The sequence below is a fragment of the Sorghum bicolor genome, chromosome 5 (genome assembly GCF_000003195.3).
Source record: "Sorghum bicolor cultivar BTx623 chromosome 5, Sorghum_bicolor_NCBIv3, whole genome shotgun sequence".
NCBI classification, from domain to species: domain Eukaryota; kingdom Viridiplantae; phylum Streptophyta; class Magnoliopsida; order Poales; family Poaceae; genus Sorghum; species Sorghum bicolor.
In genome coordinates this window covers 36,677,892-36,696,883 of record NC_012874.2, presented here as the reverse complement: position 1 = coordinate 36,696,883, position 18,992 = coordinate 36,677,892, and the positions used below count along the sequence as shown (strand labels likewise).

Sequence of the window (18,992 nt, the reverse complement as noted above, 5' to 3'; positions counted from 1 at the left end):
GCGCGGTGCTCCTACAGGACAAACACCCGCTGGCTTTCTTTAGTCGGCCCGTGGCAGCTCGTCACCGCGCCCTCGCTGCTTACGAAAGGGAGCTCGGCCTCGTCCTCGCCATTCATCATTGGCGGCTATACCATACCTATGGGGCCGTCAGTTCGTGGTACGCACCGACCATTTCAGCCTCAAGTATCTCCTCGACCAGCGCCTGGCGACCATTCCACAGCACCACTGGGTGGGCAAGCTCCTCGACTTTGACTTCACAGTGGAATACAAGCCAAGCGCCTCCAACATTGTGGCAAACGCCCTGTCCCGCCGCGACACTAAGGAGGGGGTCGTGCTTGCTGTTTCCGCGCCCCGCTTCGACTACATCGCGCGACTTCGTCAAGCTCAGTCGACGGATCCCACCCTCGTGGCAACGCGTGACGCGATCCTGGCTGGTTCCCAGGGGGGCGCCGTGGGGCCTGTGCGACGGCATGGTCACCTTTGACTCCCGTCTCTACATCCCGCCGTCGTCTCCCCTGCTCCACAAGGTGTTAGCTACCATACACGAGGACGGCCACGAGGGGGTGCAGCGTACCCTGCATCATCTTCGCCGCGACTTCCACTTCCCCGACATGCGCCGCATGGTCCAGGACTTCGTACGCGCTTGCAACACGTGCCAACGGTACAAGTCCGAGCATCTCCACCCGGCCGGCCTGCTGCTGCCCCTGCCGGTCCCGACGACGGTGTGGGCCGACATCGGCCTCGACTTCGTGGAGGCTCTTCCCCGTGTTGGTGGGAAGTCAGTGATCTTGACGGTGGTGAACCGCTTCAGCAAGTATTGTCATTTCATACCATTAGCTCACCCATATTCGGCAGAGTCCGTGGCACAGGCTTTCTTCAAGGACATCATTTGTCTTCATGGTGTTCCCCAGTCCATGGTGTCGGACCGGGACCCCATGTTCACCTCCACGTTTTGGCGAGAGCTCATGAGGCTCATAGGTACCAAGCTGCATATGACGACCGCCTTCCACCCCCAGTCGAACGGCCAGATTGAGGCAGCTAATCGTGTCATCTTCACGTACCTGCGTTGCTTCACCGGTGATCGACCACGACAATGGGTGCGCTGGCTTCCGTCGGAGGAATACATCTACAACACCGGCAACCAAATGTCGTTGCGCGACACTCCCTTCCGGGTGGTCTACGGCCGTGATCCGCGCACCATTCGGTCTTATGAACCGGGGGAGACTCGCGTGGCTGCCGTCGCACAGAACATGGCCGACCGGGAAGAGTTCCTGGCGAACGTCTGCTATCGCCTAGAGCAGGCGCAGGCCGTTCACAAGAAGCACTACGACAAGCTGCACCGCCCCATCTCCTATGCAGTGGGCGATTGGGTGCTCCTGCGTCTCCGACATCGCGCCCCGGCCTCCTTGCCCCAAGTCACCAAGGGCAAGCTGAAGCCCCGTTACTACGGGCCGTACTGCATCATCGAGCTCATCAACCCCGTCGCTGTTTGCCTCAAGCTCCCTCTACGTGCCAAGCTGCATGATGTGTTCCATGTGGGCCTCCTCAAGAAGTTCGTGGGGCCAGTTCTGGCTGCTCCACCTGCCTTGCCGGCCATCCACCATGGCGCCGTCGACCCTGAGCTGGAACATGTCGTCCGCTCATGTCGTCTGCTCGCGCCTCGCTCGCGATGTTCAACAGGTGCTCATTCACTGGAAGGGTGACACATCGGCTGCAGCCACATGGGAGGATCTCGACATCTTCCGGGAGCGCTATCCGACATTCTAGCTTGAGGACAAGCTGGCTCTCGAGGGGGGGAGAGATGTCATGTGGGGCCGGACCTACACTAGGCGCGTCACACCAGGGACGCTCGCCGCGCAGCAGAGCATGCTGATCATGCACGCAAGGAAGTCCTGGCCAGCTACGAGTAGTTAGATGGAAAGATAAGATTAGTTGCTATTTTTAGTCCTTAATTCTAGGAGTCGATGGGCTGGCCAAATACTATATATTTTGTACCAAGACAATGGAATAAATCAACAAAGATATTACCATCTAATCTCTCTCTCGCATCTAAACCAAAGCCTGCAGCTGAGGGGTAAAACCTCGCCGAAGAAGACAGATCGAGACTACGAGCTTCGTAGTCGAGGACCTGCTACTCGAGGGTTTGAGGCCCTTGACACTGGTTAATTTGTTGTTCCAAAAGAAAATATTTATCCATGATTATATTATTTCAGGTTTTACTTTCTTTTCATTTTGGAAGTATGCCCTTGCTTCATGATTCATAATCTGAAGTGGAATATTCACTGTCTGTATGATCTCCTGTACGTACATTGGTTATTTTCAAATGTTAGTACCACTATTTGTGTTACCATGTACCAAGATAATGTGAGCGGCTATTTGTCTTCTTATTATATTTACTAATTATTGAGAAAGAAATACTGCTTTAGTGAGGCCTGGTAGGGTACCGCAAAGCACGTTAAATTTTCTAGATTGCATTCCATTTTGTGCACTATGACCATGCAACAAACTTACAGGAAAGAAGAGCTGCTTCGGAGCTTCCCTACAAAGGAGTCTTTGGCAAGGTTTTTGAGATGAGAAGAAAGAAACCATTCAAGGCCAGTTTAAAAAGTAAAAAAAAAGTGAGATAAAAGAAACCATTCCCTCTCTAATGTTAGGTATACATATCGATCATGAATGATCTGTGCAAATTTTGTTATGGATTAAATATGTTTCAGTACACTATCCATATTGTATTGTTATGGCTCCCTCCCCCGCCGTCTCGCCTCCCTCCACCAGCCCCACGCCGGAGTTCAATCCGAACCCGTCGGCCACCCAAGCGTCGCCCCCGCTTCCTTCCCTCTTCGAGACGGCGGATCCTTCCTCCCCTGCTCCCACCCAGGCGGCGCCGTTCGTTTCGTGGCTCCAAGCTAGAGCGTTGGTGTGCCGAGTCCCCGGACTCCTGCGGTTCTGGCAGCTATCGGCCTTCCTTCCGCGACGTTGTGGCTTCTTCACACGCGTTGTGTGCGGCTCCAGCAGCAACGGGTGGAAGTGGTCTTGCTTCGCACAAGTCGTGTGCTGCTTCGGCGGCGGCGGGTGGTAGGGGTCCTGTGAGGGCGGACGCGGGTTCTTCCTCTACGGTTCCTGCGGCGGCCACATCCCGCCCGCCGGCGACCTCCTGGGCTCCCAGGATTGTGCTCCTCCGGCGGGACCAGCCTAGGCGCGGAGGGGCGGTCTTCTCGTCCGGGGTTGCGCGTCCTGATCAGGAAGGGTGGCACAAGGCGCTTTCTCGCGGCGCTCGACGGCGGCTGAGCCGCGCATCTCGTCCTCCACGTCGTCCAATCCCAGCAGACCTCGTCGGACGTTGCTTTAACTGCTTCTCCCTCACACACTGCGGCTCGCTGCCGCTAGAGGACCTGTTGTTTCCGCTGCCGATCCCAGGGCCACCGATCCTACGTGTGCCCTCTGGTGATCAACCGCGGGAACACTCTTCCTCGTTCGGCTCCTGCTCGCGCCTTGGTGTGGCGACAGGTATCTCCGGCCAACGAAACTTCGAATGCTACTGCCCCGCAACAGTCCCATCTGGCGGGTGTGGCTGGTGGCGCTCCTCAACGTGTCTCCGTGTAGTGACGGATATCTCCGGCCAACGAGGCTACAGGTGCTACTCTGGCCAACGAAGTTGCCCCCCCCCCCCCCCCCGCAACCTAGTGGCGCCCCTCGGCGTGCCCCTAGCTGTGTCTCCGTGTGGCGACGGGTCACTCCGGCCATCAGATGGTCCAGTGCCACTCCCTCGCAACGGTGTTCCCCGGCGGGTGCTGCTGGTGACGTTGGGACTACGCAGGGTTCTGTGGAGGCACGTGGCCAGGATCTTGGTGCGCAGGATAGGCGGCCGTGTCGTCGCCGACGTCCATCGCGGTCCCAGCGGCGTTCTAGGTGGGAGCAGGACTCTGCTATGGTTGCTGGACTCTGCTATGGTTGCTGGTCCGTTGCCGGGGATGGCCTCATCGGAGATGCCACACGAAGATTTGTGGCCCCCACCGTGCATAATTGACTGGTCCGATCAGGTGGCCAAGGCTGAGGAGGACCTAGCAAATGCGGTGGTGGTGTCCGTGATCTCTGATGGACCTCTAGCCGCGGTGGAGGAAGTGGCAGCGTTGGTAGCGGCCAGAATTGACGTCGTTGCCAGTTCCCTAGTGCTTCGTCGGGCTTCTCCCTCAAGCTATCTGCTGGTACTCCCTAGCTTGACCCTGGTTGAGCGACTGGTGGGGTTGCGACAGCCGATCAGTTCGTCTGGGTTCAATTTCAGTCTTCTATGTTGGAGGTACAGAGTGTTTTGTTCAGCCTGGGATAACACACCCATGCGACTGCTCTTTCATATATAGGAGATAAGTAGCACATTGATTACATTGATGGCTCATTAGAGCATTAACTAAACAGCTAACTGCCTGGGTACTTGCACAGTCACTTGTGCTGCCCAAGGCCTTAATAGCAGAAACATAATTAAGCACAGATAACTAAGTGATAACTGGGAGCAGGACTTAACTTCTACAGTTCTCCCCCTAAGACCTGCTTCCCCCATCCTTGATCTTCATGATCCCAATCTTGCTTCTCATGTCTTCAAACTTGACCTTGCCTAAGGCCTTAGTCAGAATGTCTGCCAGTTGATCATTTGTGGCGACGAACTTAGTCTTGATGCTGCCTTCTTCCACACAATCTCTGATGAAGTGTTGTTTGATCCTGATATGCTTGCTTCTGTCATGAAAGACAGGGTTCTTTGCAAGTGCTATTGCTGATTTGTTATCCACTCGCAGCTCTACTACTTCCACTTTCTTTCCCAACAATTCAGCAAGTAACCTGGACAGCCACAGAGCCTGTGTTGCAGCAGTAGTCATGGCAACATACTCTGCTTCACAGCTAGATAAGGCAACCACTCTTTGTTTAATGGACTGCCAACTGACCAGATTGTTGCCTAGGAAGAATAGACAACCTGTAGTGCTCTTGCTTGAGTCAATATCTCCAGCCAAGTCTGAGTCACAGTAGCCAATGAATCTGGCTTCACTGGATGCCTTGGTGAAGTGCAGGCCATACTCCAGACTGCCTGCCACATACCGAAGGATACGCTTCACTGCCTGCTGATGCTCTATGGTGGGCCTCTCCAGAAATCTACTCACAAACCCGACTGCAAACGCCAAGTCAGGTCGAGTATGAACCAAATATCGCAGGCTTCCAACCAGCTGCCTGTACTGTGTTGGATCAACTTCCTTGGCTGTACTTTTCTTGCTCAATCTTAGCCTTTCCTCCATAGGGGTGGCTGCAGGGTTGCAGTTCACCATACCACCCAATTCCAGTATCCTTTTGGCATAGTGAGTCTGTCTGAGGGTAATGCCATCGATGCTCTGCTGTACTTCAATGCCCAGATAGAAGCTTAAGAGCCCGAGATCACTCATCTCAAATATTGCTTTCATTTCAGCCTTGAAGCTTTCAACATCCTGCTCTTTGGCCCCTGTGATGATCAAATCATCCACATACACACCGACAAGCAACAGATGGTTTCCAGAACCTCGCCTATAGATTGCAGCTTCATGGTTGCTTTGTCTGAAACCTTTCTTCTTCAATGTTGAATCAAGCTTTGCGTTCCATGCTCTTGGCGCTTGCCGTAGGCCATACAGGGCTTTGCGCAAGCGATACACCTTGTCTTCTTGTCCAGCAACAGCAAAGCCAGGCGGCTGGTACACATATACCTCCTCGTTGAGGTCTCCATTCAGAAATGCGGACTTGACGTCCATCTGATGAACAGACCAGCCCTCCTGTGCCGCCAGAGCCAATAAGACTCGAACAGATTCCATGCGTGCGACAGGGGCGAAAACATCATCAAAATCCACGCCTTCTTGCTGGACAAAGCCACGAGCAACAAGTCTGGCTTTGTGTTTGATAACATTTCCATGTTCGTCCTTCTTCAATTTGAACACCCACTTCAGGGTGATTGGACGGTGACCAGCAGGAGGCTTTACAAGCTCCCAGGTCTTGTTTCTCTCTACTGATCGCAGTTCCTCTTTCATTGCTTCGCACCACGCTGGATCTCTTTTGGCTTCAGTATGCGAAGTTGGTTCGCCAGAGTGCGTTAGATGCAGTTCTGCGAACAGGCGAGTTGCAGGTGGCGGTGTGGGCTGCTGGCCAATGATATTGCTGACAGTTCTGTAGCGAAGTGGTTCATCCTCGTGATAAGCATCCAGTCGATCATCATCATCCTCCAGAGGCGTGGCATGCTCAATCTGAGGACTTGGTGGCGGTGGTGACACTTCCAGCGCCGCTGGAGCAGAATTAGCTTGAGGATGAGTTGATGCGGAGCCCTCTGCTCCTTCAATTCCTATTGGGCTGTTTGGTGCGGGTGTTCTTGGTGAATCTGGGAGCAGAGGCGACGACGGTGACGCTGGTTCGCTCAACTCTTCTGACCAGACATACTCAACTGTGAATTCACTGCTGTTCACAACTGATGGCCCAGATTCCGGCGAGGACCAATCCCAGCCATGTTCTTCATCAAATACAACATCACGGCTGATCCTGACACGCCTGCTCACAGGCTCAAACACCCTATATGCCTTAGCTCCTTCTGCATAACCAATAAACACGCCGGCCTCGCCGCGGTCATCAAGTTTGCGCAGTTGACTGAGCTTCCTTGTGTATGCCACACACCCAAACACTTTCATGTGTCCCAGAGTTGGTGAACGTCCATGCCAGGCCTCATATGGGGTGATCCCCTTCAACGCACGTGTCGGTGATCGGTTCAGTATGTGGACTGCTGTCATCACGGCCTCCCCCCAAAACCGAGCTGGCAGGCCCCTCTGCTTAAGCAGTGCCCTTGCCATGGCCACTACTGACTGATTGCGCCGTTCAACTACCCCATTCTGCTGAGGTGAGTGGGGAGCACTGAAGTGCCTCTTAATGCCTTGTTCTGCGCAGTAGGTAGCAAAATCAGCAACTGTGAATTCTCCTCCATTATCGGTGCGAAGCACCCTGATTTTCTGACCACTCTCCGCCTCTGCGCTCAATTTGATGCGCTTGATGGCTTCTGCTGCTGCATCCTTGCTTGGTATGAGCGCTGCCCACATGAAACGGCTAGCGTCATCGACGAGCAGCAGGAAATATCGATTCCCTCCGGGTGTTGCAGGTGTCACTGGTCCGCAAAGATCGCCGTGCACCAGCTCAAGGGGCTGTTTGGCACGGTACTGTGTTGTAGCTGGGAACGGGCGCCTTCTCATTTTGGTGGTGACACAGGTGTCACACACCTGCTCTACATGGTCAATAACTGGGACACCGCGCGCCATCTCCTCCTTCCCAAGTCTGCGGAGTGCATCAAAATTCAAATGCCCCATCCTCTCATGCCACTGCCACGCTACATCTCCTCTGCGTGCTGCAAGACAAAGTGGCTGGGCTGCTTGAAGTTGGAGTGTGTACAATCTGTTAGCCCCTCTCTTCACCTTGGCAATCAAGCGGCCAGTGTGTTCCCAGATACGTAACACGCCGTGATATATCTCCACCTTGGAGCCAGTCTCGTCAAGCTGACCAAGACTGATAATGGAATTTTTCAGGGCTGGTATATAGTACACACCCTGCAGCACCCTATGCTCACCAGTTCTTCCTTCGAAAGCAATCGAACCGATGCCTTTGATGTCAACCTTGGACTCATCTCCAAACCGGACCGTGCCTCGCACGTCCGTATTCAAGTCAGAAAAGAGCTCACGCCGTCCAGTCATATGGTGTGTAGCTCCTGAATCAAGGTACCACACATCTGCCTTTTCTTCATCGCCATTGGCACCAAGGAAGGCGCGGGCTTTTGGTTCTTCCAGATTCACCTCTTGAGCAGCATAGGTGTATGCCGGCGCGCACTCATCAAGATCAACGAGCCCATGCGCTAGAAACAGAGCCCCATTATCCTCGCATTCTGCATACTGCACACGACCATTGTGGCCGCCGTCACCGCCGCCTGCGCCCCCTCGGCCACCAGCGTGCTGGCCTTGATTGCCACCGCGGCCGCCGCCACAACGGCCTCTGCCCCGTCCGCCGCCGCGGTCACCGCCACCATCACGGTCACCGTCTCTGTCTCGGCGCGGATGAGGGCAGTCCCTTGCCCAGTGGCCCTCCTGGCCACAATTGTGGCAGGTATCGCCACAGCGTCCACCATCGCGGCCGCTGCCACGGCCCTTTCCTCGCCAGCCGCCGCGACCGCGGCCACCACCGCCGCCTTGGCTGCCGCCGCGCTGATTCTTTGAACTAGAGCCAGCAGAATCATCCCCGCCGCCCTTCTTCTCCTTCTTCCAGCGTGCGCGCCATTGCTCCTCAGTATACATGAGCTTGCCGCCGACGGTGATTGGCTCGGTAGGCGCTTGCTCTTCACGGTCATCAACAGCCTTGAGACTCCCAGTGGCTTCCTCAAGCGTGAGCTTGTCGAGGTCCAGAAACTGCTCAATAGCAACCACAATCTGCGCATACTTCGATGGTACTGTACGCAGATACTTCTCCACCACACGCCTCTCATCGATGTCCTGATCACCATGAAGGACAAGCTGTCGATGCAGAGTTGAGAGGCGGAAGGCAAAGTCTTCGACGCTCTCTCCTGGCTTGACACTGATGTTCTCCCAGTCGCGGCGGAGGCGCTGCAGCGTCGCGCGGCGGACCCTGTCCACGCCGATGCGCGCAGCAGCTATGGCGTCCCACGCCTCCTTCGCCGTCCGCTTGTCGATGAGCGGAATCCCCATCTCCTTGGGAACCGCTGCGACAATCGCCTCCATAGCCCGCCGGTCGTCGCGGAACGAGACCCGTTCTCCTTCAACTGCATCCCACAGATCGCGAGCCTGCATTCGCAGTTTCATCTCTTGGCTCCATTCGTGGTAGTTTGTCTTGGACAGCATCGGCCAGTTCGTGCCGCTGCCCGAGTCCCTGTATACGACCCTGTCGTACACAGGCGACTCCCAACGCCTGCCACCGCGGCCACGCCTGCGGGATGGCGGAGATGGAGACCTCCGGCGCGGGCTCTTGACCTCCTCCTCTTCTTCTTCATACTCCAGCCCCTCTACTTCTGCTGCAATCTCCTCCTTCAGCACCCGCGCGGTCCTTGCCGCCTCCTCTGCAGCGGCCGCCGCCTGCCGCGCCGCTTGAACTGCCTGCGCAGCTGCCTCCTCTGCAGCTTTCAAGCGCGCGGCCCGGCCAGAGGAGTCTTCCGCATTGCTGACGTCCTTGGCAGTCTTCCTTCGGCGCTCAGAAGATGTCGAGGCCATGGATGAGAAAGCAGGGAAGGGGGCTCGAGTAGAAGATGAGAGAGAGGTGTCTAACCTAGGCTCTGATACCAATTGTTGGAGTTACAGAGTGTTTTGTTCAGCCTGGGATAACACACCCATGCGACTGCTCTTTCATATATAGGAGATAAGTAGCACATTGATTACATTGATGGCTCATTAGAGCATTAACTAAACAGCTAACTGCCTGGGTACTTGCACAGTCACTTGTGCTGCCCAAGGCCTTAATAGCAGAAACATAATTAAGCACAGATAACTAAGTGATAACTAGGAGCAGGACTTAACTTCTACATTCTATGCAAGCATTGGAGTCATCTGTCTAGAGCTCAAGGTCGTGTTCTACCATTTCTGATTGATATCGAGCTGCGCGGCATAGCAAACCATGTCTGGGAAACTTCTACTGTGGAGCATCTCTTGGGTCCCCATGCTTGGGTTCAGCAGGTGCATCCTGATACCCGGGGGCTCGTGGATCTTTCCTGCTTCCGGTGTTTGGCCTGGAGTACAAACCCGACTGCGTTACCTTGGGTGGTTGAGCCACCTACAGCTGTAGCCGAAGATCCTCCGGTCAAAAGGGTTCTGGCTTACCCTGTCAACATACAGTATTCACTCCATCCTAGCACGTTGCATGGTCCTTCTGATGGGGGTGATGTTGGTGAAGACGACTCTACAAGACAGCGGCGTCGTGTCCTTTCCCCACCGCCTCCACCCAGCTCAAGTCCATGGGGTGGCTACTTCCAGCCTTCGCGGCGGTTCTCGGTCAGGGACGGCCAGGGAGCAACTGTAGTGCTCTGATCTCGGGTTGCCTCACGTGGCCCACTCTCATGCTGCGATGGCGTGCCTTCAGAGCATGGATGGGCATGCACGGGACGATCCAGGCGACGGTTACCCTGACCCTAGTGCGGCGGTGCGTGGTCCCGAGGACGGCCCCGTGCCCGATGTGGTGGCGGCTGTAAATGCGGTGGTGGTCTCAGATGCCGATATTGTCGCATGCTTTCCTGAGGAGCTTCACGTCGCTACCCCTAGGCCGGATTCAAGCCCGCATCTTGAGAAGGTCGATGGACCGGACTGCAACTTTCATATGGAGGCCATGGGCCATGGTGAGGCTACGGTTTGGTGCTCCCCCGGCCAGATGAATGGGCCGTGCCCTTCGGGGCCCCCAGTCGGCTTGGTAACGGATGGAGTGTCAGGTCCGGCCGCACCACTCTCGCCCGCCTCCTCTCCGCAGAGGGAGGAGCCCCCTTACCTGTCTATGGCTGCTCCGTCGGGCCCTGTTCCGTCGCCCGCCCATCCGGCGCATGATGAGGAGGTGGGGCTGGGACCCGATAATCCACTACAAGATGATGCCGGGGAGGCACCGTCGGGCCCTGTGCTGCCGGCCGCTCTACCCCGCCAAGTTCGGAGACTGGAGCCTGATTCTCTATGGGTCTACTCCAGATGACGATGCCGTGCCAGGGAACCTGCGCCTTCCATCACGGAGGGCCCTTCCCCGAGCCCCGAGGCGGGATCCCAGCTGCGGAAATTGGACGAGGTGCGCAAGCCGGTGGGTAATCTCCTCCCGCTGCCTGTGATTCAGGAACGACGGAAGAAGGCCCCTCCTCCTGGGTCTCTACCTCGGCATAGCAGGAGGGTTGTTGGTGCTGCTCCCTGCTCTCCGGGACCGGTGCTCTCGGTGGCCCAGAAGAGGGTGATGCGATAGCTTGGATTTGAGGAAAGGGAGATCATTCAGCCGGACGCTCAAGACAATTACAGTAAGCTCTTCAGGCCACTACTCTCTGTCTCCCACGTGTGTGCTCTGGCTGCTATTTTCGGCTGGTAAGTAGGGGATGGTGAGCAAGTGTGGGCTGCGGATGTTACAGTGTTGTAGGCTCTGGTTCTTTCTTGTGGTCGTCTTTATTCTCTGGGTCAAATGAATCCTTCCACTATTCTAGTTTGGAACGTCCGAGGGCTTAATAGAAGGGATCGCCGGAATTCTATCAGAGATGTTATCCTTTCCAGTAACGCTGACATTGTCTGCTTACAAGAGACCAAGGTTGTTAATATGTCCCAGCATCTTTTCCTGTCAGTGTTCGGTTCTGTGTATGATCACTTCATTGCGCTCCCGGCCAATGGGACTAGAGGGGGAATTCTGATCGCCTGGAAAGGGTGTTCTTGCCAGGCCATTGCATCGTGGATAGACACATATTCAGCTTCACTTTTGTTTGCGGAACAAGAGGGTCGTAACTGGTGGTTCACTGGTGTCTACGGGCCACAAGGAGATGATGAGAAGGTGTTGTTTCTGCAAGAGTTAAGAAATATCAGGGCTATATGTAATGGACCTTGGTTGCTGGGAGGAGATTTTAACCTGATATATCAGGCGGCTGACAAAAATAATGCAAACTTAGACAGGGCAATGATGGGGAGGTTCAGGTGTTTTCTGGATAACAATGACGTCAAGGAGATTCCGCTTTTCGGTCGTAAATACACGTGGTCCAATGAAAGGAGATTGCCTACTTTGGTCAGGCTAGACCGGGCCTTTTGCTGTGGAGTTTGGGAAAGTATTTTTCCTGACGCTGTCTTGCAAAGCACAACAGCCGGAGTCTCTGATCACTGCCCGCTCATTCTTGGTCTGAAGGTGAGCACTACTGGCAAGCGTCGATTCCATTTTGAGAGCTTTTGGACCAAATTACCTGGTTTCCTTGATGCTGTGAAGCAGAACTGGGAGGCTCCCGTACAATCTATTTGTGTGGTAGAGCGCATTTTCATTAAACTGCAGCGTCTCAGCAAGGGGTTGCAAAAATGGGGGCAACGGAAAGTAGGGAATATTAAAGCTCAGCTAGAATTGGCCAAGGAGATCCTGCATCGTTTGGAAATAGAGAGAGATTTTAGGGAGCTCTCTGATCATGAGGATTGGCTGAGAAAGAAGTTGAAACTTCATTGTCTCGGTTTGGCTTCTTTAGAAAGAACCATTGCACGGCTGCGTTCCAGGATCCTGTATATCCGAGAAGGTGATGCCAACACCTCTTTTTTCCACCAGCAGGCTAGATATAGAAAAAAGAAGAACTTCATCTCAAAATTACAAGTTGGGAATCAGGTAGCTGTCTCACAGGAAGAAAAGCAGAGGGCGGTGGATGATTTCTATGATAATATTCTGGGCAGGGCTGAAGAAAGGGAATTCACTCTTGATTTTGATGTATTGGATATTCAACACCATAACTTATCAGAGCTGGATGTTCAATTCTCTGAGGATGAAGTATGGGCTACTATTAAGGATATGCCCTTGGACAAGGCTCCAGGGCCGGATGGATTCACTGGGAGGTTTTAAGTCCTGCTGGAGCATTATTAAGGGTGATGTGCTGATGGCGTTAGACGCCATCCAGCAAGGCCATGTTTTTAAATTCCGCCTACTGAACACGGCTTACATCACACTGCTGCCTAAGAAAGTGGATGAGATTGAAGTGAAGGATTTTCGGCCGATAAGTCTTATTCACAGCTTTGCCAAATTAGTGACTAAACTCTTGGCTAACCGGCTAGCTCCTCTTTTGCCTTCCCCGGTTTCGGCTAACCAGAGTGCTTTTGTGCGGGGAAGGAGAATACACGATAATTTTATGTTGGTTCAGCAAATGGCAAAATCCTTGCATAAGAAGAATGAGGCTCATATCCTTCTTAAGCTGGACATCTCCAAAGCATTTGACTCTGTTTCCTGGTCGTTTCTCCTGAAAATTATGCGTAAGGTGGGGTTTGGTCAGCGGTGGCGAGATCTCATTTGTTTAATCTTGTCTACCTCTTCAACACAGATCTTAGTGAATGGAGAATCCGGGGACATTATTTTCCACCATCGTGGCCTCAGACAGGGAGATCCACTGTCTCCAATGTTGTTTATTCTAGTTATGGATGTTCTGAACTCAATGATCAACTTTGCCACTTCAATGGGCTTGTTGCAGCCTCTTGCAGTTCAGCAAGCACGTCATCGGGTTTCATTCTATGCTGATGATGCTGTGATATTCTTGAGGCCCTACAATTTGGATTTGATCACTATCAGGCACCTACTGGACTTGTTTGGACACGCCTCCGGTCTCAGAACTAACTTGGCTAAAAGTTCAGTTTCCCCTATTCACTGTAATGACAAGGATCTGGCACTCACGACAAATATTCTCTCATGTGCTATAAAGAGTTTTCCATGCACGTATCTTGGCCTCCCTCTCTCCATTAGAAAACCAACTAAGGAGGTGCTGCTACCTTTAGTTGATAAGGTGGCAGATTATCTCCCTGGATGGAAGGCTTCACTTCTGAATAGGGCTGGACGGTTAGTACTGGTTAAGGTAGTGCTAACGGCTGTCCCAATATATCATTTAATTGCTCTGGACCTTCCAAAATGGGTGATTAAGGCTATCGATAAAAGGCGGCGAGGTTTTCTCTGGAAGGGTCATCAGCAGGCCAATGGTGGCAATTGCCTAGTAGCTTGGGAGAAGGTACAGAGACCACTTGAATATGGAGGACTTGGGGTTCATAATCTTGAACTGCTTGGCTGCGCACTCAAGATTAGGTGGCTGTGGGCACAAAAGACAGATGACGAAAGGCCTTGGGCTGGCCTTCCTATTGCTGTTTCTCATAAGGCCCGGGCTCTCTTCCATGTTGCGGTCAATGCCATTGTCGGAAATGGAGAGAAAGTTCTATTCTGGACAGGTAGATGGTTAGAGGGGCATACCATGGCTGAAATAGCACCTAACTTGTTCAAGGCAGTTCCAAAACGTACAGCCAAAATAAGGACTGTGGCTCAAGCCTTGCACAATAGAAGTTGGATTCAAGATGTAAAGGGAGCTCGTATGGTCGAGGTCCTACTTGAGCTCTTCCAGACTTGTGATACTGTGGATGGTGTCGCTTTGCATCCAGAGACTCCAGACCATTATAGATGGAAGTTAACCCATGATGGATCTTATAGCAGTAAATCGGCATATGCAGCCTTCTTTGAAGGATCCATCAAGTTTGGCTCATGGAGAAGGATCTGGAAAACTTGGGCTCCACCGCGCTGTAAGTTTTTCGTCTGGTTGGTATTCCACAACCTATGGACAGCTGATCATTTAGCAAAAAGGAACGTACCCCATCCTGAGGCCTGTCCTTTGTGTGATCAAGAGGACGAGACAATAAATCATTTGCTAGTGGGCTGCGTGTTTGCTCGACAAGTGTGGTCCCCGGTTTTGCAACAGTTAGGGCTGTTGCAATTGGCACCACAGCCTTCTGCAACTCATTTTTCTGGGTGGTGGAAAAGATCTACTGCTGCTGTCCCCAAGGACGGGCGTAAAGGCCTCAATTCCTTGATAATATTGGTGGCTTGGGAGATTTGGAAGCACCGAAATACTTGTGTCTTTGATAATAAGAGACCAAGTATTCAGGAAGTCCTTACGGCTATCGGCACAGAGGGTGAGATTTGGTGCTCGGCGGGGGCCTCCAAACTCCAAGAACTTGTTGTTAGGTCGCTGCCTTCTGGGGCATAGGGCATGAAGGTTTTTTGGTCGTTTTTAGATCCTTGGTGTGGCGATCCTGTAATCCGAAGTCTAGTGTTGGGGTGTGTGTGTGTGTGGGTGTTGGGTCTCTTGGACCTATGTACCTTTTTTCTACCTTACTGAAATGACGCGCAATTCTCCTGCGCTGTTCGAGAAAAAAAATAAAATATTTAATTATACATTTTTTTAAAAAAAATTATAGCACATGCATATCTACTAGTATTAGATAAACATGTATTTATCAGATGGCATTCCAAAAAACAACTGAAAAGCTTATTCTACAGAAATATTGCCTCCATTCCAAATCATAGTTCACTTTAGGTTTGCCTTAAGCCAAACTTCTCTTTGACTTAGTTTTTAGAAAAGTATACTAACATCTACAAGTTTAAATAGATGCACTATCATGACATATTCCATAGAGAATTTAATGAAACTAATTCGATGTTGTAAACGTTGGTACATTTTTCTATAAACTTCCTAAAGTTAGAGAAGTTTGACATAGGCACGTTAAAGTCAGCTATAATTTGGAACAGAAGTACTATCTTTTTTTTGAAACCAAAGTTGGCCCATTTCCATTATCAGCAAACTGAAATACAGATGTACAAGCAAACATATCTGAATTCTGAAGGAGTTGAAAAAGGGAGAAGGGATTGCCACACAGCTAATGTCTGAGAGCGCAAGCCTGCTTAAAGCAGTCCCAGCTGCAAGTGGTACTAAAACTATCTGGCACTCCATGATTTTTATATAAACAAACTTGTATCAGCAGATTAGTTCTTAACTCAAGTTGAATCATGAGGTCAATCCTTATTGACCAAGGAGCTTAGATCACCTTAAGTAAGGTTCTTTTCTACTGGAATTCTATAACTTATAGATACCCTTAGCATAGACACGAAAAGGGGCGTATGTGGACACCATAATTCATTTCGTCAAAGCAAAGGACAGTAGAGGGGTGAGGGTTATGCTCAGGCTATCATAATGCAAAGGCAAAGGGAATGGCAGCATCCATAAGAATAAGATTTTAGCTAAAACAAGGGGGGCAGCAAAAAAAAATAGCATCTATTGATACTTCTCCAGGAGAAAAACTTACTTACCACTTCATGAAGCTTGTTCATAGAAATCCATTCCTGAGGTCCACAGAGATCAGACAAGATAGTAGCAGCAGATGAGATGACATCTTTCTCTTCCAACTGAAGCAATAGTTGATCATCTGCTTCCCTGTAAGATTTTGATCCTGCAGCGCAATAAAATGTCTTCAACATGCTCAAACTATTTTGACAACACTTTGGAAGATATATTATATGAAAAATATGAGTGCACACAGGTTCCATGGAAAAAGCCTGAAATTCTACTAAAAGTGATGAACCAAGTAGTAAAGTACTAATAATGCAATATCTAAAGTAATAGAAACTAGGCATTTCATGATACTTAGCATGCACTGATGCTCTTAACAATCTATAATGAAATGTTTTACACTGCAGGCAACAGAAAGCTATCTGTGTTTGCATTCTAACAATGTTTCAATCTTCCAGATCAAACATAGCTCTCGATTCCAGATACTATTTCAAAAAAAAAGATGGTGAGAAACGCATGCATTAACTATGTAGATATTAGCTCCACAAACAGCACAATCCAAAATTATTGTTAAAAAATTGTACATGTTCAAGAATTAGGATCTAAGAAGCAGATGGATTAAGAAGGCAACTTTCTATCCTGTCAGTAGACTAGAAATACAGACAACATTCACCATGGAACTATGACCAACAAAGAGCTATAGATAAGTTAGGAAACCTCAAGAAAAGGAACAAGAGTTTTGGCAACTGCTCTTGGTAGACAAACAGAAACCCAAGAATCATATACAAGTTTACTGGAATGCCTAAAAAGCCTAGTCCTGCAAACTTACATCCCTTATTGTGTAAGGCCTAAGGACATGATATGTCTTGAAAAGCATACACAGAAGTATAGAGCTAGGAAATCAAGGAAATATATTTTCCTGCCATTACATTAAGAATCCTAAAGTTACTAAAGATCATATTTTGTCTAGCTTGAGGGAAGAAATCATATTTGATATTGATTTTATATCAAATGTATATTTCCTGACTGCATGCCTAAAGTTACTAAAGATCATATTTTGTCTAGCTTGAGGGAAGAAATCATATTTGATATTGATTTTATATCAATTGTATATTTCCTGGCTGTCCAAGAAAGCTTGCAAAGAAAAAACATTGGCGATCCAAAGATACTGGCAATGTAGGATAATACCATACACAAAGGGGGTTGACAGAAAGATCTGAATATACACTGCATGATGTATTACCCATTTCATTGGAATATACAGAAAACATTACAGCAAAAGCATGAAGAATCGGCTTGTCACCAATCAAATGAACTTATAATGTAATCCCAACTCAATGTACAATCAGACAAGTAGCAACTATCATTTCAGTATTTCACCATGGACACCGAGAGAAGTGAACTGGAGGCGTCGGGTGCCCTAGCCCTAGCCCTAGACCAGGCCACGGCCAGCCAGCTGCCAGCCATGGCCACGGCCAGCAGCCAAGGCATGGCCACGGCAAGCAGCCAAGCCAAGGCCACGGCCAGCAGCCAAGCCTTGGTGGCCCGGCCAGCAGCCAAGCCAAGCCATGGCCACCAGCAGGCAGCGGACCAGCCAAGGCAACAGCGACGTTTTTTTCTTTCGGTAACCGAGGCATACCGTCAAAAGACTGAAGGGCAAAAGGGTTATTTTAGAAACAAATACATGTATTTAGACGAGGAAATAGATTAAAGCCTTGTTTAGTTCCCGAAAAATTTAGTTTTTGCTACCGTAGCATTTTCGTTTGTATTTGACAACCATTGTCCAATCATAGACTAACTAGGCTCAAAAGATTCGTCTCCAAAATTACAGGCAAACTGTGTAATTAGTTTTTATTTTTATTTATATTTAATGCTTCATGCATGCGTTCAAACATTCGATGTGATGGGAACTTTGAAAAATTTTGGTTTTTGGGAGGAAGTAAACAAGGTCTAAAAGATATTACGAGTCCATATGTTTCTTAGATAACGTTAGAAATCATGTAATAGCGAAGCCACACGATTGGAGTTATATAATAGCAATTATCTCAATTAAATGGACTTCATAATGTAATCCCAATTCCCAAAAAGCAAATTCAATGTACAATCGGACACGTAGCAATTCTTCAAATCCAACAGAAACCAAGCAAGAATTCAGTACCGTTATCCCCCTCCCTCCGACGCTTCGCCGCTGCCACGGCCTCTCCCTGTTCATCCTCATCCTCGTCGTCGTCAGACGGAGGCGGCGGGATCCCGCGCTGGACGGCGGGGGCACGGCGCGCGATGCCGGCGTCGAAGACGGAGCGCGAGGGGAGGAGGAAGTAGAACTTGGCTTCCCCCATCTGGAGGAGGTCCTGGGAGTCGAGCTTGACGGGGGCGGACCCGGGGACGTGGTGCACGCCCTCGACGAGGCAGCCGTTCTTGCCAAGCACCTCGAGAGCGAACCGGCGGCGTGGGAAGTCGTAGAAGATGCGCGCGTGGCGGCGGGAGACGTTCATGCCTCCGCCGAGGGCGCCGAGGTCCACGTCGACGCCGTCGTCGGCCTCGGTCGGCGGGGCGGCGGGGCCCTTGCTGCTGCGGCGGCTATGGCGACCAAGGACGATGGAGTAGGTCTGCATGTAGTACTCGAAGCACTCGCCCTGCAGCTTCGCGAATCCTACCTCCCGGTCCGACGCCGCCGGCGAGTCGGCGGCTGGGCACCGCGCGTTCCCCATGTGTGGTTAAGGAGGGGTTTGGGTTTTGGACCGTTTGATTCTGATAGGGTAATGGTGCGAGGACGAGCAGAAAAATCTTCTCTCTAAATTGCACTGAGATTATACATTTTCATCCAGCCCAGACCCAGGAGCCCAGCACGAGGCATGGGAATTTGGTGTGGCCCAAGCACGGCTCGGCCCGTAGGCCATTGAGCGGAGCTGGCACGGCACGCCATAGCAGGTCGTGTTTGGGCCACCAAGTGAGCTTGTGGGCGGGCACAGCCCGGTATGGGAAATGAGAGAGGTCTGATAGCGGCCCGTCCCGTATAAACCCCCCTCCCCTGCCTCCGTGGTCTCAGTATCCAAAACCCTAATTTCTATTCTCCCCTGCAGCTACAGCCGCTCACTGCTCTTAGTCTCAGCCCTCGGCCCCTCGCCCTCTCCTCTCCTCGGTGCACTGCGCCACCGCCTGCGCTAGGCCG

At 51.3% G+C, this 18,992-nt stretch overlaps 1 protein-coding gene across 1 annotated transcript in view; it reads right to left on the bottom strand.

The window, feature by feature from the left end:
- LOC8064416 (FHA domain-containing protein FHA2) overlaps window positions 1-18,603 on the bottom strand; it is a 44,667-nt gene extending 26,064 nt beyond the window's left edge. Inside the window, exons 1-2 of the mRNA XM_002449406.2 lie at window positions 17,979-18,603; window positions 15,841-15,980 (exon numbers count right to left, since the gene is read on the bottom strand). Of these exons, the coding sequence (XP_002449451.1) occupies window positions 15,841-15,980; window positions 17,979-18,531 (693 nt within the window). The 5' untranslated portion in view covers window positions 18,532-18,603. The remainder of the gene's footprint in view (window positions 1-15,840; window positions 15,981-17,978) is intronic.